The 13,120-nt window shown below is 32.5% G+C and overlaps 1 protein-coding gene across 3 annotated transcripts in view; it reads right to left on the bottom strand.

The window, feature by feature from the left end:
- LOC131851270 (espin) overlaps positions 1–13,120 on the bottom strand; it is a 120,152-nt gene that overhangs the window by 8,274 nt on the left and 98,758 nt on the right. For all 3 annotated transcript variants that reach the window (XM_059201747.1, XM_059201746.1, XM_059201748.1), the window contains one exon: positions 5,864–6,432. In XM_059201747.1, the coding sequence (XP_059057730.1) occupies positions 5,864–6,432 (569 nt within the window). The remainder of the gene's footprint in view (positions 1–5,863; positions 6,433–13,120) is intronic.

Below are 13,120 nucleotides of genomic sequence, written 5' to 3'. Positions count from 1 at the left end.
CTGACGACCCACGTGTTGTAAAACGGTAAAAATCTTCTATAAATATGATCAGCACCAAAAACATATCAAACTATGCTGAGTAAACCTCATGCGTCTCTATCCCACGATACTAAGGCTACTTATTAAATTCTATACTATAAGATATAGTATAGACTCTGTTCTATTTTTAAACTATTTTAAATTTCTGTTGGCCGTAGCTAGATTCTACGGTTTCAACCGACAAAAAAATAACCACCAGTGCACGTAATACTCAAAACCCGCAAGGACTTATAGAGCGAACGAAGGCAAACTCCTGCCTGAAGGACTTCAGTCTGAGAGCACCGCTAGGTGTCCAAATCTCTGCTTAGGCTGTCGTCATTTCATTCCAAGTTTGTATGGTACAAAGGAGAATCAAATCGATTAGAGGAGGAAGTAGAGTAAAAAGTATAATATTTAGAAAGAAAATATATTTTGAAACAAAATAATAAAAATTAAAATAAATGAGAAATACACATATAGAATAAAACATAGGCCAAAAGGATGTCGCCACAAAGAAAGCGACAGATATTACTATACAAAGAAAACCAGAACAGAGGTTACAACTGTTGGAAGTCAAGACTACGCTGTAACAAAGCTAAGTACCAAATCCACATCTCACTGTAGACACATGGCACTGAGAGGTAATATATATGCGGCCATAATAAATTATGTAGCTTATTTAATTAAATATTTACGAGTTATTAAATTTATAGTTTCATTGTGAAAATGAAATAAAGTATTTATAATGGGAACGCCACGAACGGACGCAACAGACGGCGGCGAAAGCGTGAAGTCATGAAGTGTAAACATACAACAGCGAGCACGGGAGCACAGCCAAAATAAATATTATTCATTCAAACGTTCAACCAAATGATATAACTTTCGCTTCTTATTGAATACAACAATAGTATATTGTTTGGAAGTTCAATAAGCTTTTTGAGGTATCTAATTCGGCATGTCACAGTCGTGAGTTTAAATTTTATTATTTGTCCAATTAATGGATGAGAAATAAAGATGGCGTCTCTCTGTATAAGAAAGACATTACACTATTATATAATCATTTAATAAATTAAGTAATGCATAATTTACTTTACTTTACTTTCATACGACATCTACCAGTCTACTATTAAAACAAATTAAATAAAAAAAACATTTGTTCATGTAGGACATTTTAGCCGTTTATGAACGACACGGTTTAGGTATTAAAAAATTCCCTACCGCCTAATTCAGTGTACAGATTCAATTGAGAAGAACGGGTAAGAATCTCTCAACTGAATTTGTAATGGATCGATGGACTGTATGTGTGAAAACACGTATATAATATGATAATAAAATATATTTAAATACAGTTGCGAACTGAAAGGACAATGAGAGAATAATTGAAATGTATCAAAAACATTACGTATAAAAAGAACTGTTCTAAAAATAATAAAAGTATCAAAAGAGGTTGCGGCGACCGGTCGCCAACAGAATTTCTTTTTTTTAAGTCAGTTACCATTATGTAGAGCAGGTAGTATTTTGTTGGCGATACAAAAACATTAAAATACGTACAAATTCGTACATACCTATTTAATTAGATGCAAATGGGCACCGAAAACAATACATAACCATATCTAGATTTCCCTACTTTTGTACAATTTATACTAATTTAATTCAATAAAATATTGAAGTTTATTTTGAAATAATGTATATCTACCTAACTAGATGATAATAAATCACTTTCAGTCGAAAGAAGCTTGAAGGGCTCGCTGAAGACCTCAAATATACCTTCATATTGGAGTGTGTAAGATCACTTTTTGTTTATATATATGATTCTATACAGAATAGTATGGGTGTAATAAACATTATGAAATATACCATAACTAAATAGACTATGTTTTCTTAAATTATTACGTCACTATAATTTTTTTTGTCCTAGCACTACATACTATTAGTTTTGACATAGAGTCATTACTTGCGTATTCTAATTTATGAAAACTAGGAAATTTAGAAATAAATCAGAACACAGATTTAAGTTTCACTAAGGAAAATTCTCATACTTCCTATGAGATTATTAAAAAAACAGAAAGCAAATTGTACCGCGTAGGTGTAATTCAATGTAACAGTCAGTTACATTGAAATTTTATTCATTCATTCTAGGTTTATTATTATATATAATAAACCTTTAAAATTTTAACAATATCTTGCTCATAGTTTAGGAATAATGAGCGAGATAAATATTAATTTTTACTTCGATATTACATGATGTGATACTATATATTTAACAGTGTAACCCTCTATGTGTAATACCACGGTGAGCACATTCAAAGAAATTTCAGCTTGAAATCGTTATTTGTTTTTTTCATTAATTCCAATTGTTCAACATGCTTCAATAGCTGTCGATTACTCGATATGTGCATATAATTATGTGTAATATCATGTTGCAACGAAAAACATACGGAATTTAAAGATTAAAAATAGTTGACTACTCTTTTACTAATTTTGCAATTATTATATTATTTGGAACTACTATAAGCCTCAGTGTTAATCCACATGACTTACTACCAAAGATTTGTAGTGTACCTACTTGTGCTAATTGTAGTATGGGTATGTTTAAAGTTTTAATATTATTATCCTAAACATACATACATAATAAATAAATAAATAACCCCGAACATTTAACACAGCGCCATCTAGTTCCACAGTAAGCGGAATATATGTTATGAGTATTAGACAACTGATATAAACACTCAGTTTTTTTTTAGTAAATACGTATATAATAATAGAACACCCAGGCCGATACAAACAATCATACTTATGTTTGCACCGTGTCAGGAATCAAACCCGCGACCATCGGTAGTAAAGTGGTGTGCTAAAAGGCTAGACCACTAAATCCGTCAAAAATATATAGAACAATCTGATACGAGTATATAAATGTCATAGCGATGTCAATAAACAATAAATTTTAATATATTAACTCACTTTTTTTTTAAACTTAACTATGGAATGTATATAATGTAATAATACATTCTACATTATGCAAACCAATTTGATGTTATCGGAATAACAGTAATAAAACACTTAATAATGTATACAACTAATAATAGACTACAACAAGATGGCAATATTATTATTGTCAGTATTATTATGAGTCATAAATAAGTAATTATTTATAATCTCTAACATACTATGCAACATACGATTATTGAATGCAACCTATTTATGTAATTTTTAATAATAATTAATTTTGATGTAACGACTCTCTTTTCCAGTTGAATAACCGTGACTATAATCGCTTTTAGTGTTATTTTGTAGACCATCAATAGTGCATAACATTGCAAGCGACATGGGTTTACACACACCTAATTGCAACATGCTAAAATGGGCTAAGTTTAATCGGCATTAGCGCGAAAAATGTTGAATGAACATAGAGGTTTATATACATAATTTTGTTGTCTATTAAATTCTTTTATTGTAAAAAAAATATATTTTAATATCAAAGAGGGAACGATTAACATCATACGTTGCCGTATATACTTTTAATAATATATTTTAGTCATCATATTATTATTTTTTTTAATTTTTAATTTTAGGTTCTTAGTTGACAATTATATAATGGAATATATATATGAAATTTTTTTAGTAATGGCTTAGTTAATGTCAGACAGATTTAAATGATTATTTTAATATTAAAATTACGTTTAACATCATATCGTCCGTATATCCTTTAAAGTATAATTCGTATCACTCGGAATATCTCCCAATTCAACAAAAAGTGGACGAGTATATAATGGACTATATATATATTAATATATATATATGAAATTATTATTAGTAATGGCTAGCTCATCCGTCATAATCCTGAACGAATACTGCTTGTATGGACTGGTCTGCTTTTATCACTACGACTGATTTAATTTTATTGTGTTTTTATATTTGAGCCTAATAAATTAGTGCTGGTTGGTAGTTTGTATTCACACGTTTCGTCTTGTAAAATATGAACTTACTGTGTACTGTGTATATAAATATGAAATTATTTAATAGAGCAAGACACAAGTTTCCTGCTTATTCTTCTTATGATGAGACAGCTTTCCGAATGAACGGTAGATTTTAAAAAATTTTTTGATTATTCAAAAGTGCAGAAATTAAGTTTATTTGAAATGATTTACTAATCTATTCTATTCACATATTATTTCTTAATGCAATGAAACGATAAGCTACAAAAATTGAAGTGTTTTTATAAAAATATTTTTTTTTATAGACAGGTTCGGTGGTCTAGTCTTTTATATCACAGTTTTACTTTCAACGGTCGCGGATTCAATTCCTCGCACGGTACAAACATTTGTATTCATGAGTATGCTTGTTCGTATCGGTCTTGGTGTTTTCTACTTATATTATGTATTTATATACAAAAAAATCTAAGTATTTATATCAGTAGACAATTGAGTACCCATAACACAAGCTCTGTTTACCGTGGGACTAGAAGGCGCTGTGTTAATTGTCCGCAGTTATTTTTTTTCCACAACAATCATTTGCGTGTATCTATCTTAATACCCATCTACTGTTCCTTGTTGACAATCATTAGATCATTTTACTGATAAAAAAAGTACAGAATTGTAAGCGTGAATACCTCTGGCTTACATATTTCATCGACCAAGCAGTTTTCTATGTAAAGTAGTTTTTGACTGAGGAATGAGACAAAAAGCAAAATTAGTAGATACAAACGCACATATAAATAAACACATTACATGATGTCCGTGGTGCTATTCATGTATACAAGCGAGGGTTACCATTGACCATCAATTAACCATCAGCTTGTTTGCCATTTCGCTACATTTTATATAAGTTTTGTATAAAAATAAATACGCCGTATAAATAATTGTATTGTGATATAAAAAAATGCGTTTAACTGTACGTGGAGGCAGTTTAGTCAAAAATGCCAGTCATGTTGCGTTTCACGGCCGTTAGATATTAGACGAGGCTTGGAGATAGTCGGCCGGTGGGGGAAGTAGATCACTGGGTTAAATGCACGGATGCAACTGCACTTCTTGGAAAATGCCTACAACTGCCCCCAAGCGCGGCGCGTCGTCTGCGATTCTCTACTAATAAATATTAACAGTGCCGTTAATTTTTACGTTATTACGTTATTCTAATGAGGAAACGCCACTACACATCTTATATGCATAGAGAAAATATCTCCTTTAGAAAGCACATACTATCCTGAGATAAAAATTTATCCATAACGGGTTTAGACAGCGAACTCTGAAATAGGGCGAGCAAAAACGTATGTTTGCGTCTATCCACGGTCCTTTGTTTTTTTTAAATAACATATAGTACATATTACTCGCTGTTAATATAGATTTCTACAGACGATTGACATTTTTTAGTAATCTAATACAATTAAAAAATGCTTCCTCTTTATAATATTTCCGAATATTCACTTCTATTACTTAGTAAGAAACTTAATTCGTGATAGTGAAAGATTGCAACTGTAGTTTCATTTTGCATTACTTAACTGTGTAGAAATTGCTATTTTATTATAATTATGTTGGGTATATATTTAGGTAATTATTTTAGTGTGTATTTCAGAGTCATAAATAAAAAACCTATGTTTGTTATTCTTCTATTCCTGTGATAAACAAGATATTGTAAAACTTGTATCGAATATTAAATTTAGGTTGACGATTTCATAAAATTAATAGATTTGAATTATATAGATCTTATATATTTCATATCTTAATACGTTAAAAGAAATTCATGTAGGCGAACACATATTTTATGTCACTTTCTTTTAAATAATCGAGAAAGCACTTCTTACAAGCACCTGTAGCTCTTAAACGATAATAAGATTGTTAATACCACTGACCTGATCGACAAAGTTCTCAGCTGTGAATCGCTTCGTAAACTCCGTAAACGTCTCCTTATCCTGAAGACTCTCCCTCCTGGCACGTTCGACTTTCATCTTCTTTATACCGGTTATATCTTTCGACATCTTCAGTTCCTCGATCAAGTCCGTTTTCGCGCTTTTATAATTCTCCGCTCCACTCGACAGGCATTGTAGACTGACAGACCTCGCGGGCGGAGGTGCTGATAATGTTTTCGTAGCTGGGGTCCTGAGTCTGACCGCGGAGAGTTCAGCGCTGCTGATCGCAGCCAAGGGTTGTGTCGGGGCCACTGCTGGCGGCTGGGGTGGCGGCGGCGGCACGTTGCCATTAGGAACGGGCGGCGGCGGCGGAGGTCGGGCCTCCGCCGCGCGGTCGTCCCGCTTGCAGGGCGCCGTGATTGTTTTCAAATACTCCGAGGGTTTGATGAGGCGGTCGGGCGCTTTGTTGGGGAACGCGGGAGGCACGAACGGCAGGGCTGGTTGTTTGTTGACGAGGTTGGCACCGCGTGGTCTCTCGTCATCTGCGGACGCCGCAGACCCGCGCCGCCCCGCTGTAAAATGCGCCAGTTAGGTGGGGAGAGAAAGTCTGCGCATCGGCGGGCACGCATCCCGCAACTAAAGATGCGACGACTGTGTACAGTCACATTCGAATATTTGTTTTCTATTTACTTGTTGTCGAGAAAATGTACACAGTGATTACAAATATATTTTCAATATTTAAATACTTATCGTATGTATAAGATCATTGGAAATATTACCGACTTATTGGCGTAAAGAGAGAATAGATTTACGTAGAGAGGAGAGGGAGTAGTATCGTAAAAATTATTTTATGTAAATACTTGGTACTTCAATTAAATTGTGAATGAATGTACACAAAATATATCTATGTGTTTTAGTAAGATACAACATATATCATAGTACCCAAATACAATTAAATCTTATCAATAGAAAAATATAAACATAATATTAAATAATATTAGGTACAAATATGAAAGTTAGCTTGTTCGATTGTTTATCATTTTGCACATAATTTTTAGTAGGTACATCAAAGCATTCGGAATGGAGAAAGACTTATGTGTAAAGCATGTTTTTTTTTTATCCCAGTTAATTATGATTATGCGGATGATGCCGCTGGTAGAAACTAGTGTTATTATTACTATATAAAATTAATGACCTCGGCTGTCTAGTAGTTCGATTTCACACTATCATTTGTATTCATTGTCTTGGCTAATCGTATCTAATCGTATTGACGGGAGAATCTCGCGAGTGATGACAAAAATGACAAAACGAAAACAAACCATATAATTTTTAAAGGGTTCATTTTGTGCTACGTAAAATATGGGTGTGTGTGTTACCTTAGCGTTACCTTCACCATGACTTATATAGTTGACAATCCCATAATATGTATATAAGTATAATTAGATATATCTATCAAAGGCGAGGTGACCAAGAAATTCATTAGAAATTGCATATAAATGTAACATAAATCTTTATTATTAGCCAACCCATTAACGTTGTCCTGTCTTATTTATAAGTATTGAATTACCATTGATATAATTAATAAAACAAAATCCATGCAACTATCCTAATTTTCTTTTCATAAGAAACGTTCTTACAATTCTCCTGACAATTAAGAAAGAATTAGCGAAATCCCCTCGTAATGTCGTGACCAAGAGTATAAAGATATAAATAGTTATATATTTATATAAAAATACTAGCTTTAGCCCGCGGCTTCGCTTGCGTTAATCTATCCCCTTAGGGGTGGAATTTATTAAAATCCTTTCTTAGGGGATGCTTACGTCATAGTAGCTTTATGCATGCAAAGTGTCAGCCCGATCCGTCCAGTGGTTTGGGCTGTGCGTTGATAGATCACTATGTCAGTCATCTTTGAGTTATATATATAATATATATATATATATATTATATATGTATTTATACATATGCAAACCGGAGCGTTGGTTGCAGAAACATTCAGGCCGTAATTTTAATAACTATAATACATCAACGATTCCAATAGCAAAGCAACTTCCGGATCAATAATTAGTCAATTTTGTATTCAACGAGTGGATATCTGAATCGTGAGAACCACAGCTGCATAATAATAATGAAGTAATGATCATCTGTTACCATCTCTGATTGACAATAACAATTGATCATTTGTTGATGATTATCTTTATTATACAAAATTATTATACCAATAGATCATTATATAATTCATTATAATTATAACAACTTTCATATTACAAACTCATTCGAACTGCTCTTTATTTCATACGGTCGTCAATAATTTAATATCTTTTTAAATTTTATACGTTAAGTGCTGTAAAATAAACAAGTTATGAAACGCGTGGATGAAAGTCTCACTTACAATCTCCATTTGACCTATATATTATATTGTCAAATTGATTGAATATTTTAACCAACTAGATATTAATACCTGAAGTAAAATCTTTTTACCCCTTTTTACGCAAACTGCGAGAATAGAGGAATTTGAAATTTCGCAAACTTATAACTTATATAGGAGTGCAGAATACTAATATACATTATTTTCAATTATGCCTAAATATATATTAAATTAATAAAAAGAACATTGTATATATATTTGACACATGCATATATACTACTAATATTTATATATAATACTATGTTTATTGTTAATAAACAAAAGAGTATAAACGCGGGTGTATCAAATTGTTTGTAAATATAAGTCTGTGGTAAAATTGAGAATAAATTAATATTATTTATCTTTTGAATCTCAAACATAACCTTAATTAATTATGGTTGAATTTCAACCACTGGACGACACTAGGATATAGATATAAATAAGTTAACTTGTTTGCCTTTATAAATACATAAATAAAAAACCTTGTATTATATTTTCTTTCGATAAGTTTGTATATTAGTAATAATTAAAAATACATGGTCATGAATTAAGAATTTGAGCTATTTAACCGTGTAAGATAAATCAGTGAACAGTGGCGGCCTTAGGGGGTGGCGTGGCTTCGCGTAACAACCAAAACAAATTTTAAACTACCAGTGAGTGGCATTTTGCAAAAATCCGATTTAGGCATTTAATCGCAAATGAACAAAATTACCAAAACTAAAATATAAAAATAAAAAAGTACGATTTAAAAAAGCAAAATAAGGCATAGTTTCCTTGAATCAATCGATAATTTCACATAATCATTCATATCACGTAGGACAATGGGCCTAGCCAGGCGGGAAATAACTTCAGCAGCTCCATAAGTCCTTTCGCGGGTTTGGAGCGCCATCTGCACTCGTCCCCCTATCATCCGGTGAAGCTATAAAGGCCTGTGGCCAATAGCATTAGAGTAGGCCTCGCGTAGCCCGGAGCCTCGCAATGGGTAAAGCTGTCGCTATCAAAGTATGCCTTCTATATACTTATGAAATGTTCAGCATGAGCGCCTCTACTGTTCAGTTATAAGCAAGTTACGGACTAGTGTGTTCAGGTTTACGTAAAATTCGCCTTTCATGGAAAAACTATGGATTTCGACATCACTATCGAGAGAAACTTGGACGAGGCCGTATTCTTTCAGTTTCGAAACGTTACATTGGAATATTGATTCGTTTTCAAGTTTAATTGCGTCTGCAAAAACAATAATCTGAAACCTTTTAGATAACGTCAGCTACAGTTTTTCGTGGCCTCTCGTGAACACGGTATTATTGTCAATAATGCTGTGTTCAGTCAACGAAAATCTGATTTATTTTATTAAGATTAAATCATAAACTGCTGTTTAAATCTTATATGAAACACTACTACAAGTAGATATATTTATCTTTTAAAAAAAACATATATATCAAATTCTATACACGTAGAAAAGGTAATGAGGTTCGCAAAAGGAAAGAGGAAAAATAAAGTCGAATTTAAAACCTTCTCCTTTTTTGAAGTCGATTGAAAATATTTTTTACTCTACAAGTTCTTGTTTACAATAGGGCTGGGGCTAGGCTAGGGCTTAAACCTACAACGGAAACGTTCTACTGTGTAATATTATCTTATCTGCTGTTCTACAATTATATGTCCAAGCGTAATATTATGTTATTTGTGATCGAAGCTAAGGTGTTACATATGAATGTGGATGGTTATAAGGGCAGAGGAAGGCCGATAAAGAGATGGACGGACTGTGTGAAAGATGATATGGTGAGAAAGGAAGAAAATAGCGCGATGACTGCGAACAGGGATGAATGGAAGAGAAAATCATATTATGGCGACCCCAAATAAATGGGATAAGGAAGAAGCAAATGATGATGATGTGATCCAAGATAAGCTACATTCTACAACACTGCCTGTGCAGAATACAGTCTAAGTTACTAACTGTTAGAATAGCTTACTGCAGATAATTTATAGTTGAATTTTACTTTTCCATTACAAACAGACATATAAAAAATTAAAATATTTCCTGTACGAGACGCATAGAAAGTGTCAGACATCCTACTGGCATAATTAGATGTTAACCGTAATGCAGAAACATTTAAATTCAGGCAGCTCCACGTGAAACTGTCTCAGTCTGTTTACTCAAGTCTTGAATTTAATTACAATCTCAAATTAATAACACCTGTACAATTTACAGTACATTCACGCTGTAAACAAAGACGCAATTTACCTTTCTGTATAGTTAACGTCAATAATAATAATAATAACAGAACATAAATTAAAAATAATAAAAAATAATAAAAATTACGCCAAAAACAGTGAGTTGAGTTGAATACAAAACAGTATTCTCATCTGAGACGTGAAGACGTCTATATACATATTTTAGCAGCGGTTTAGCACGCCTCTTTACTTCAGATAGTCGCGGATTCGATTCCTCGCACGGTACAAACATTTTTATTCGTGAGTATGATTTGTTCTTACGATTGTTGGTATTCTATGAATATTATGTACATAATCTAGTCCAATGCTAAGCAGAGCCTGTGTTATGTGTACTAAACAAACAATATAAATACTTAGATATATTTTTTTGCAAATACATACATAATACACATAGAAAACACCCAAATCGATACAAACATACTTATGAATATAAGTATTTTTACCATGTGAGGAATCGAATCCACGACTAACGGAAGCTTGATGAAGCGGTTTAGCACACCGCTTTACTTCCGATGGCCGCGAGTTCGATTCTTCACACTATACAAACATTTGTACAAACAATGGGTCTGGGTGTTTTCTATGGAAATTTCATGTGTATTTACAAAAGAAATATACATCTTCCTTGGGACTTGCGTTGTGTGAATTGTCCAGGTGTAATATTATTATTATTATATATAATATTATGTTATCAAAATATTCATTCTACTCTATCATATCTACACATATAAATCAGTAAATACTTTAGGAAAATTGACTTTTCTCTGATGAGCGACACTTCTTACGACGCTGCCACTTTCTAATGAGTGAAGCCAGCAATATTCCATACTACTTATAATAAATGCATCTTGAAAGGATTGTAAAACATACTGTACATACAGTGTTTTAAAACATAATGTATTTGAGATCGTAATCGCCGGTAATAAAGTCGTATTCGAGGTGGAAAATTCGGTCTCTAACGTAATCTAACTCAGCATGCGTTCCGAAGCTTAACTAAACAGCTGTTAATTCTGTGGAAGAGATAACATCAAATACTTTCAATTTCGTGACCATATATTTATATGCTTTCACGTATTTTAATTAATCTAGTTAAACAAATGAAAAACTCCAATGACTTTGTGTATTTTTGTTCTTGACATCTAAATTAATACTAATTTTATACAATCAAAAGGGTGTCTGTCTGTATATATCTATACTGAACCCTTTGACCACAAAATGACTGAACAGATCACGTACGACCCAAAAAGTGAGTCTAAATGCGGAAAATAGAGTCCAACACTCTTCAAGTGCAGCTGAAGGGATCTTCATGAGATTTAAAGATTGATTATATCACGAGAACGGATAGAGGCTATCTCTAATGTCAAAAGAAAAATGACGATTAATGCAGATGAAATAGCAGTTAACAGCTAGTAAAATATATGTAAATAATACAGCACGAGTAGCACAGGATAGAAATCAATGAAAGTCGCTGGAGGAGGCCTATGCCAAAAGGCACACTGAAATTAGAGATATATTGAGAAACAAATATTATACTTAAAATAACTGTAAATTTCGGAATAAAGGGCATTATTATTATTATTATAAATAATATATTTTACCTTTTCAGTAAATCATCTGTAATATCACCTTATAAATATTAGAAAAGGAAAGTACTTGAGTGCAAATTTAAAACTTGGAACACTAAATTAACATACATTAGTACAGTTTTGTGTACGTACGAATCAGTACGCAACTAAGTGGCCACCAGTCGTAGAAAGTGAACAAACTCTTTAATTGTGAATGTACCGTCATTATAAATATTAAACACTAGCTACCCACCCCGGCTTCGCACGAACTACTGAAGGCGTCTTGCCTTTTTTTTATTGGATTGTTTGGGCTATTGTCAGATGTGTAGCACCTGTAGCACTGCGACCTACATAGATCTATTGTGCTCGCCCTTTTCAAAGTTCGCTAGCTAGACCCGTCTAGCCTTTACAGTACCATATTTGACTGAATTTGTTGTTATTTTACGGAAGTTCATATCATTATTTATGTTATTTTTATAAATTCCGCTACCACTAGCATGTGTACAAGCCACAAATATTCAGTACGGAAATCTGACCACTGCTACTGGATGCGTTACGACCTTCTCTATTAGTGATCATATTCCGACGTAATACAAATACATGGTAGTGTATATAATGTATTTTATTTATTGCTTTAATGTATTTTGTATGTATAATTTAAAAAATATCAATATTCTGCACTCCTTAATATAAACTATAAGCGAAATTTCATTCAGAGGAACATCCACGTAATTTTCGTAAAGAGAAGTACATATTTTTTGCGCTTTATGTATTATTATATATTTAATTGCAAATGGACGGATTTAGCTTTTATTTGCTTTGTTGTTTAATGTTTGTTTGTTAAATATCCGAACTATTCGCTACTATATTATAGTTATATTCTATTCTACTGCAATTGACGATGTCTCTGACTAATACATCTAATATTACAGTCTTAAGACATATTATTAATTATTTCATAAAATAAGTTGATTAATTTTACTTTCTTACATGTAAAAGAGAGAGACGCAATGTCTTTGCGAAAGTATACGTAGTATATTTACCGTGAAATATAAAAGTGTCGGT

Source organism: Achroia grisella, unplaced genomic scaffold (genome assembly GCF_030625045.1).
Source record: "Achroia grisella isolate CSIRO2021 unplaced genomic scaffold, CSIRO_AGI_Agris_v1 utg782, whole genome shotgun sequence".
In the NCBI taxonomy this organism is placed as follows: domain Eukaryota; kingdom Metazoa; phylum Arthropoda; class Insecta; order Lepidoptera; family Pyralidae; genus Achroia; species Achroia grisella.
Note: the sequence above shows the minus strand (reverse complement) of the source record. Positions and strands in the feature narration are given on the sequence as shown.